This window comes from Zea mays, chromosome 4 (assembly GCF_902167145.1).
Source record: "Zea mays cultivar B73 chromosome 4, Zm-B73-REFERENCE-NAM-5.0, whole genome shotgun sequence".
In the NCBI taxonomy this organism is placed as follows: Eukaryota; Viridiplantae; Streptophyta; class Magnoliopsida; order Poales; family Poaceae; genus Zea; species Zea mays.
The window spans coordinates 39,999,018-40,009,073 of record NC_050099.1 but is presented as its reverse complement, the minus strand read 5'-3'; the positions used below and the strand labels follow the sequence as shown (position 1 = coordinate 40,009,073).

At 43.5% G+C, this 10,056-nt stretch overlaps 1 protein-coding gene and 1 long non-coding RNA gene across 2 annotated transcripts; both read left to right on the top strand.

Moving 5' to 3' along the window:
• Positions 1 to 576: 576 nt before the first annotated feature.
• LOC103653131 (uncharacterized) lies at positions 577 to 1,429 on the top strand. The gene is made up of 4 exons (XR_565274.2): positions 577 to 978; positions 1,073 to 1,120; positions 1,214 to 1,309; positions 1,391 to 1,429. It is a non-coding gene; the product is annotated as an uncharacterized lncRNA (long non-coding RNA).
• A 95-nt stretch (positions 1,430 to 1,524) lies between these two features.
• Positions 1,525 to 2,759, top strand: LOC103655231 (ADP-ribosylation factor GTPase-activating protein AGD1-like). Its single transcript, XM_008682015.2, has 3 exons — positions 1,525 to 1,813; positions 2,214 to 2,335; positions 2,425 to 2,759. Exons 1-3 carry the CDS (start codon positions 1,541 to 1,543, stop codon positions 2,504 to 2,506), a joined length of 477 nt encoding a protein of 158 aa, XP_008680237.2. The 5' UTR covers positions 1,525 to 1,540; the 3' UTR covers positions 2,507 to 2,759.
• Positions 2,760 to 10,056: the final 7,297 nt, after the last annotated feature.

Here is a 10,056-nt window from a genome sequence, read left to right as displayed (position 1 = left end):
TGCGTGCAATTTTATTCCTTGTTACAACATACACACATACATGGTATATACTTTTTGAGGCTAGAAGCTAACAGATGCTCAAGGGATCCTTTCAATTAAGATTAAGGTTCTCTTAGACAACCCATCAGTTAGCGCTAAATTCACTTTCCTAGCACCTAGCTCACTGCACCAGGGGAAAAATATATCTTGATCTAGATTTTATATTTAGTTTGCAAAATTCACCTCATTCCTTTGTTTTTCTCTTGCAGATGACAACGGCAATATCTATTGAGGATGTGCGCAGAGAGGTGAAAATTTTGAAGGCGTTATCTGGACATTCCAATCTTGTCAAGTTTTATGATGCTTCTGAGGACGCCCTTAATGTCTACATAATCATGGAGTATGTTTTTCTTCCTTGACTTTGCATAATATTGATCTATGTAAAAACAGTGAATATTGCATGTGTTGTTTATCTTGAAACAACATGTATGATAGTGCTCAAAAGTCGCATTGTCTACCTTAGGGTTGATGTTCTCTTGCAGCACATTAACATTATATATGGTAGCAGGCCATTCTAGGCACAAACTGAATCAGGTATTTTTCGCTTAGTGCTGAGAGCTGACCCTAATTTTGACGACTCACCATGGCAATCAGTATCGCCTGAAGCTAAAGATTTTGTCAAAAGACTTCTTAACAAGGATTACAGAAAAAGAATGACTGCTGCACAGGCACTCTGTAAGTACTCTCAATGTTTCACTATGTTTCTATTTTTTCTGCCAATTTGTTGTTCTTTCATATTTTTCTGCCAATTTGTTGTTCTTTCATATTTTTCTGCCATACTTGCTTTGCTGCATAAAACTGTAATATTATTGCTTGCTGAATTCCTAAGACAGAGTGTGCTGTTAACTCGTGAACTTGTTGGTTTGGTTATAGATTCGTGAGAAGTACCTATCATTGAAGAAAGGTACCCGACCAGACATAACAACGGCAATTGAAGATGTAAAAACCATTCTTATTCAACATTTTATAGTGTTCACACAAATAAAGGCTTCTCTAACTCCCCCTAAACTAAATAGCATTTGGTAATAACCAGGAGCTTCACAGTGCTCGATCTTCATTTGAGCAAGCCCGTTTCAACCTGGTACGATTTGCATTGTCCATTACTTTGCTCCTTAGTTTCTGAGCTTATATGCTTACCATGCCATTGTTTGCCATGTCCATGTTAATTTCTCAGGTCACTTCACTTTCCCATGTCGAGGCAACGAAGAGATATGAATTTTTGGAGGCTGTTAGTGCGACGATGGACTCACATCTTCGATATTTTAAACAAGTACCTCCTTGCATATTTTGCCTTGTGGTGTAGCTATGTTATGCATGAATGTGATTAATCCTATCAATTTCTATTTGTCAGGGATATGAACTATTGCATCAAATGGAACCATATATTAATTAGGTAACTCTTAAACTATTTCTCTTTGTATTATGGTGTTAATGTTTTGCTCTAGTAGTTACATATCTTATTTCTGCTTTTAATCCAGTAGTTGGGAGAGGTGATCTTTGCATGTGTCCAGTAGAATTTGAACCTTCTGTAAGTGATGATTTAGTACTGGAGAAGAAATCTGGAAATGGGCAGCATGATGTCAGAGGCACACATCATCACATAACCAGCATGAAACCTGAAAAACCAATTAACTTGCTTAGGAAAGTTGATGGCAATAATATGTGTGTTGACTGTGGTGCTTCAGAACCTGATTGGGTATCATTAAACCTTGGCGCACTTCTATGCATAGAGTGTTCTGGGGTGCACAGAAATCTTGGAGTGCATATATCAAAGGTATCTACAAAACCTTTAACTGTTAATTCTTTTAAATAGACTCTTGTTTCTCTTGATGGTTTTGCAATATTTATTTCTGCATTCATTTATTCTTTGAAGTCTAGAGGTTGAAACTTTAAAGTCTAGAAGTTGTTTCAGTGTGTGCATGATATCAAATAGACTTGGGCTTTGGTGCAGTGGTGCTATCACACCGATAGCTACACCTAAAGCTACAACACATGTTTTGCATAAAGAAAGTGAAACAGTTTTTTCTCGAACACACAGAACTCGCATCATTATATTAAGGAAGTGAAATATGATCGTTTTTTATAGCTTAATATCATTTTTCTATTGCTAATTTAGGATAGTTATATATTTATTTTGATAGAATTGTAGCCTAAACACATGCATCTTATTTCAGGTTAGATCTCTGACACTTGATGTTAGAGTTTGGGAGCCATCTGTAATCAATCTCTTTCAGTCATTAGGCAACATGTTTGTCAACAGTATTTGGGAAGAGACGCTGCCAGATGATAATTCAAGGTAATATTATTGTTTTGAATCTCTTTATGAAGTAATTCCATGTCTATTGCTCTCCAGGTAACAAACTCTCAACATTGTTTCTTTTGCAGTGCTGATGGATCAGACACATCACAGTACCTCTCTGTTAGCAAACCTAATCTCTTTATGAGAATTTTGGTTTATTTTGTTTGATTCCGGCTCTCATCAAGTGACTCCTCCCCCTCACGCTGACTTTGCGGACAGATGTCTCAATTCTAGTGGTGGAGCTACGAACAACAATCTGATGTCCTGATCGAGAGCGATGGAGCTAATGTTTGAACTTGTGAACTAAAAATATGAACTATGGATGTGAACTTATGTATTTGGAATTATGTGAATTTGTGAACTTATGTATTTGGACTTGTGTGAATTTGTGATATGAACATATATCCATGTGTTTGAAATCTGTATTGTATGTGATATTCTGTGTTGCATGTGATTTTATGTTTGTCTAATTTTTCATTTCTGTAATTTTTATTTTTTTTCTGGAAAAGGGATAAGAACGTGGGTACCCACGTTCTTAATGTTAAGAACGTGGGCACCGTCGAACTTAATGTGCAGCCCACGCAGACCCACGCAGGTCACATAAGTTCGACGGCCACGTGGCCCCGTCGAACTTAAGGTTAAGAACGTGGGTGCCGTCGAACTTATGGGAAAGAATTCGACGGCCCCCGTCGAACTTAAAAACACACGTTCTTAACCTTAAGTTCGACGGTACCCACGTTCTTAACATTAAGTTCGACGGTACCCACGTTCTTAACCTTAAGTTCGACGGGGCCGTCGAACTTACTTCTCTAAGTTCGTTCAAAAATCGTCGTCGGCTATATTCGTCGGTAAACCCACGTTCTTACGGTAAGTTCGACGGCTTATTACATTAAGTTCGACGGTTTTCACCCACGTTCTTTAACCAGTTTTTTGTAGTGCATGTGTTGAGCACCTTACTTTTATTACAAAATTAAATGGTGAAGTGGCAAGCCTTAATGCCCAACTTAAGACTTGCAAAAATGACTTTGATAAGTTAAAATTTGCTAGGGATGCCTACACCGTTGGTAGACATCCCTCAATTAAGGATGGATTTGGCTTTCGAAAGGAAGCCAAAAACTTAACAAGTCAAAAGGCTCCCATTTCCAACAAGGAGAAAGGGAAGGCCCCTATGGCTAGTAGTAGTCAAAAGAATCATGCTTTCATGTACCATGATAGAAAATTTTCTAGAAATTCTCATTATAATAGGAGTTATAATGCTTTTGACTCACATGCCATGATTGCTTCAAGTTCCCATTTTAATGGTAGGCCTAGGAAAATTTTGTGTCTCATGCTCCTAGGAAAATGTGTAATAAACCTACCTCTGTCTTTCATGCTTGCAACACTATGTATGTACTTTCATGTAAAAATGAAAAAGTGGTTGCTAGAAAGATGGGGTCCAAATGCAAAGGAGACAAGACTTGCATTTGGGTCCCAAAGACTATTGTAACTAACCTTGTAGGCCCCAACAAGAGTTGGGTACCTAAAACCCAAGCCTAATTTGCCTTGCAGGTTTATGCATCCGGGGGCTCAAGCTGGATTATAGACAACGGATGCACAAACCACATGGCGGGGGAGAAGAAGATGTTCACTTCCTACGTCAAGAACAAAGATTCCCAAGATTCGATCATCTTTGGAGATGGGAAGGCAAGGTTAAAGGACTAGGAAAGATAGCCATTTCATCCGAGCATTCCATATCAAATGTGTTTTTAGTTGAATCGCTTAGGTACAATTTATTATCTGTCAGTCAACTATGTAATATGGGATATAATTGTCTATTTACCAATGTAGATGTGTCTGTATTTAGAAGGAGTGATGGTTTATTAGCTTTTAAGGGTGTACTAGATGGCAAACTCTACTTAGTTGATTTTTTGAAAGAGGAGGTCGTTCTAGATGCATGCTTAATTGCTAAGACTAGCATGGGCTGGATGTGGCATCGCCGTCTAGCACATGTTGGGATGAAGAACCTTCATAAACTTCTAAAGGGAGAACATGTGTTAGGTCTAACCAATGTATTTTTCGAAAAAGATAGACCTTGTGCAGCTTGTCAAGCAGGCAAACAGGTGGGAAGTACTCATCACAGCAAGAATGTGATGACCACATCAAGACCTCTGGAGCTACTTCATATGGACCTCTTCGGACCCGTCGCCTACCTCAGCATCGGGGGAAGTAAGTATGGTCTTGTTATTGTTGATGATTTTTCCCGCTTCACTTGGGTATTCTTTTTGTAGGATAAATCAGAAACCCAAAGGACCCTAAAGCGCTTTCTAAGGAAAGCTCAAAACGAATTTGAGCTCAAGGTGAAAAAGATAAGAAGCGACAACGGGTCCGAGTTCAAGAACTTACAAGTGGAGGAGTACCTTGAGGAGGAAGGAATCAAGCACGAGTTCTCCGCTCCCTACACACCACAGCAAAATGGTGTAGTAGAGAGGAAGAACAGGACGCTTATCAGCATGGCGAGGACGATGCTTGAAGAATTCAAGACGCTCGAGCGATTTTGGTCGGAAGCCGTGAACACAGTTTGTCACGCCATAAACCGGGTCTACCTTCATCGCCTCCTCAAGAAGACCTCGTATAAACTTCTAACCGGTAACAAACCCAACGTTTCATACTTTCGTGTATTTGGGAGTAAATGTTATATTCTAATAAAGAAAGGTAGAAATTCTAAATTTGCTCTCAAGGCTGTAGAAGGGTTTTTGCTAGGTTATGACTCAAATACAAAGGCCTATAGAGTCTTCAACAAATCATCGGGTTTGGTTGAAGTCTCTAGTGACGTTGTATTTGATGAAACTAATGGCTCTCCAAGAGAGCAAGTTGATCTTGATGATGTAGATGAAGATGACGTTCCAACGGCCGCAATTCGCACCATGGCGATTGAAGATGTGCGACCACAGGAACAACAAGAGCAAGATCAACATTCTTCCTCAACGATGGTGCATCCCTCAACTCAAGATGATGAACAGGTTCCTCAAGAGGAAGCGTGTGATCAAGGGGGAGCACAAGAAGACCAAGTCATGGAGGAAGAAGCACCACAGGTCCCTCCAACCCAAGTCCGAGCGACGATTCAAAGGAATCATCCCGTCGATCAGATTCTGGGTGATATAAGCAAGGGAATAACTACTCGCTCACGTCTAGCTAATTTTTGTGAGCATTACTCGTTTGTCTCTTCTATTGAGCCTTTCAGGGTAGAAGAGGCCTTGCAAGATCCGGACTGGGTGTTGGTCATGCAGGAAGAGCTCAACAACTTCAAGAGGAATGAAGTTTGGACTCTGGTGCCACGTCCAAAGCAAAACGTTGTGGGAACCAAGTGGGTGTTCCGCAACAAGCAAGACGAGCACGGGGTGGTGACACGAAACAAGGCTCGACTTGTGGCAAAAGGTTATGCCCAAGTCGCAGGTTTGGATTTCGAGGAGACTTTTGCTCCTGTGGCTAGGTTAGAGTCTATTCGCATTCTATTAGCCTATGCCGCTCACCACTCTTTCAGGTTGTTCCAAATGGATGTGAAGAGCGCTTTCCTCAACGGGCCAATCAAGTAGGAGGTCTAAGTGGAGCAACCCCCTGGCTTTGAGGATGAATGGTACCCCGACCATGTGTGTAAGCTCTCTAAGGCGCTCTATGGACTTAAGCAAGCCCCAAGAGCATGGTATGAATGCCTTAGAGATTTCCTAATTGCTAATGCTTTCAAGGTTGGGAAAGCCGATCCAACTCTTTTCACTAAGACTTGTGATGGTGACCTATTTGTGTGCCAAATTTATGTCGATGACATAATATTTGGTTCTACTAACCAAAAGTCTTATGAGGAGTTTAGCAGGGTGATGACACAGAAATTTGAGATGTCGATGATGGGTGAGTTGAACTACTTACTTGGGTTCCAAGTGAAGCAACTCAAGGATGGCACCTTCATCTCACAAATGAAGTACACGCAAGACCTTCTCAAGCGGTTTGGGATGAAGGACGCCAAGCCCGCAAAGACACCAATGGGAACCGACGGACATGTCGACCTCAACAAAGGAGGTAAGTCCGTTGATCAAAAGGCATACCGGTCTATGATAGGATCCTTGCTTTATTTATGTGCTAGTAGACCAGATATTATGCTAAGCGTATGCATGTGTGCTAGATTTCAATCTGATCCAAGGGAGTGTCACCTTGTGGCCGTTAAGCGAATTCTTAGGTATTTAGTTGCTACGCCTTGCTTCAGGATCTAGTATCCAAAGGGGTCTACCTTTGACTTGATTGGATATTCGGACTCCGATTATGCCGGGTGCAAGGTTGATAGGAAGAGTACATCAGGGACGTGCCAATTCTTAGGAAGGTCCCTGGTGTCTTAGAGTTCGAAGAAACAAACCTCTGTTGCCCTATCCACAGCTGAGGCCGAGTATGTTGCCGCAGGCCAGCGTTGCGCGCAACTACTTTGGATGAGGCAAACCCTTCGGGACTTTGGCTACAATTTGAGCAAAGTCCCACTCCTATGTGACAATGAGAGTGCAATCCGCATGGGGGATAATCCTGTTGAACACAGCCGCACTAAGCACATAGACATCCGACATCACTTTTTGAGAGACCACCAGCAAAAGGGAGATATCGAAGTGTTCTATATTAGCACCGAGAACCAGCTAGCCGATATCTTTACCAAGCCCTTAGATGAGAAAACCTTTTGCAGGCTGTGTAGTGAGCTAAATGTCTTAGATTCACGTAACTTGGATTGATTTATAGCATACATGTGTTTTATGCCCTTGATCAAGTTACTTTATGCACTTATGAGATTTGTTGTTTACTTCTGGTGCTCAAGTTGTGCAAGGGATCCCCAGACCTCACAAGTCCATGTGTGAGTAATGCACATATTTAGGGGGGGAGAAGTGCTACAACTTGATCCTTTGAGACTAACATTTGTGTTGAGTTTACTTAATGTAGCCTCAAAGGTGAATTGAAAGGGAGGTGTGAACTTGGACCATGCAAAGACTTCCACTGCACTCTGGTATTAACTCCAAGTTCATATCTATGCTCTTATTGCATTTTTGCTCTTAATTAACAATTTTGGTGAGGCAGTGGGGTTAAAGGGCCAAGAATGATCCCGTTTTGGTGCTTAATGCCAAAGGGGGAGAAAATAAGGCCAAAGCAAATGAATCAGCTACCACTTGTGAAATTTTTAAAATGAGTAGAGTAGAACTTTTGATTTGTCAAAATACTCTTACTATCAAAATTTGGTCTCTTGTGGGGAGAATGTTTGATTATGGGAAAAAAGGGGAGTTTGTGGCTCTTAATCATTTTTACTCTTGGATTATCTCTCTTTGTGCACAAACAAGTGTGTTTGACTTAGAGATAGGAAAATGAATTTGATTTGCAAAAACAAACCAAGTGGTGGCAAAGAACGATCCAAATATGTCAAATCTTGCCAAAGACTATTTTTGTTCTCAATTGCATTGATGTTGCACTTCTATTTGTTGCTTTTTGATGTGTTGGCATAAATCACCAAAAAGGGGGAGATTGAAAGGGAAATGTGCCCTTGGGCCATTTCTAGTATATTTTGGTGATTAAGTGTCCAACACATATTAAGTGGGTTATTATATGCCAAATGATGAATGAAGTGCAAATCAACAAAAAGGTATGTTTCTAGACTTAGTACATTTGTTTTGAGTACTAATGAAGTTATCTAAGTGCTAGAAACAGGAAAAGAAAAAGATTGGAAGAGAGTGCCTGTGTGCAGCCAAGACTTAGCACAGTCTGGCACACCGGACTGTCCGGTGGTGCACCGGACAGTGTCCGGTGCGCCAGGTTGGTCTCCGGTGAACTGGCCACTCTCGGGAAAACTTTGGTGGTGTACGGCTATAATTCACCGGACTGTCCGGTGGTACACCAGTCTGTCCGGTGAGCCAACGGCCGCCAGCGCAATGGTCGGCCGCCAAATCCGCGGGCGACGCGTGGCCCGCTCCAACGATCGGGAGGGGGCACCGGACTGTCTGGTGTGCACCGGACAGTGTTCGGTGCGCCAACCAGCCCGAAGTTGCAACGGTCGGCTGCACCAGGAATGGAAGGAAATCGCGCACCAGACATGAACAGTGGTTGTCCGGTGGCACACCGGACTGTCCGGTGCGCCACCCGACAGAAGGCAAGATTAGCCTTCCAAGAATGCCTCCAACGGCTCCTAGCCGTCTTGGGGCTATAAAAGGGACCCCTAGGTGCATGGAGGAGTTAACCAAGCATACTTTGAGCATTCTAAGTCTTCCACACTCCGTCTCCGCGCACTTGATTGACTTTGTTAGCGATTTGAGCTCTGTTCTAGTAGTGAACTCGTTGTGCTTCATTCGAGCTCAAGTCTTGGCTTGTGTGTGTGCGTATGGCTGCGGATTTGTGTGTGTTTCTTCCCACCCTTACTCTTGTGCTTTCACTTTGATATTTGTTGTAAGGGCGAGAGACTCCAACTTGTGGAGATTCCTCGCAAATGGGAAAAGAGATAAGCAAAGAAGAACATCGTGGTATTCAAGTTGATCATTGGATCACTTGAAAGGGGTTGAGTGCAACCCTCGTCCATTGGGACGCCACAATGTGGAGGTAGGCAAGTGTTATACTTGTCGAACCACGGGATAAACTCGCGTGTCTTTTGTGATTGTTTTTCTGTGATACTTGTGTGGTCGCAAGAGCTCGCTACTTAGCCATTCTAACACTTAACCAAGTTTTGTGGCTATTAGTTGTTGAATTTTACAGGATCACTTATTCACCCCCCCTCTAGGTGCTCTTAGATCCGGCGCAGCCCGTGTCACGAGATGAAATCTCGGAGATGGGAGAAACTCCAGAGGAACGGGTCTTCAGGGAAAGAAGGAACTCCCGACGACGTGATCGTCGGCAAGCTCAAGAACAGGCTGAGCAGGAAGTAAGGCAGCGCCGAGAGAATCCTCTTTTCGAACGGAACCTGAATCCCGACTTCGCCCGAGCCATGAACACACTGAGCGAGGTCGGTGGAGTATTGGCTCGGATAGCCAATGGCCTCCCCCGAACTCCGGACGCCGAGGGCTATCGGCGGCTGCTCACTCGGGCAGCTAATCATCTTCTACCTCTCGCTCATCCGTCGAGTGATCTACGACACGCCATCCACAGTCGGCGGGATGCACAGAGTTCCATCAATGCTTCACGCGAACGATGACACGAGAATGAGATCCGACGCCGAGAAGAATATGATCGGGACCACGACATCCCTGCATGGAGTCAGGCCACCAGAATTGAGTCGGCAACGGCTTCGACTGGTGGCACAACTCGAGGACGGTCGAGGCACCACGACAACAACTCCCCTCCCCAGGATAGACATCACCATCGACAACAGGAGGACACGTGTGGAGTATCGGCGCTCACTCCACGCCTCAGGGCCATTCAATGGCCCCCTAACTTGAAAGTCTCCAATGTCGACAAGTATGAGCCTAAGCAGGATCCTGGAGGCTGGTTGGCCGTCTACACCACCGCCGCCCGAGCCGCTGGGGCAACCGAAGATGTGATGGCTGCCTACTTGTCCATCGTCCTCGAGCAGGATGCACTGCAATGGCTACGACACCTACCCCGACACTGCATCGACGACTGGAGCGACTTCAGTCAACGTTTCACCGCCAACTTTCAATCTCTCTCCGACAAACTGGCTCAGCCATGGGACCTCAAATCCATCAAGCGCCGAGGGGATGAGACTCTCCGGTCATACC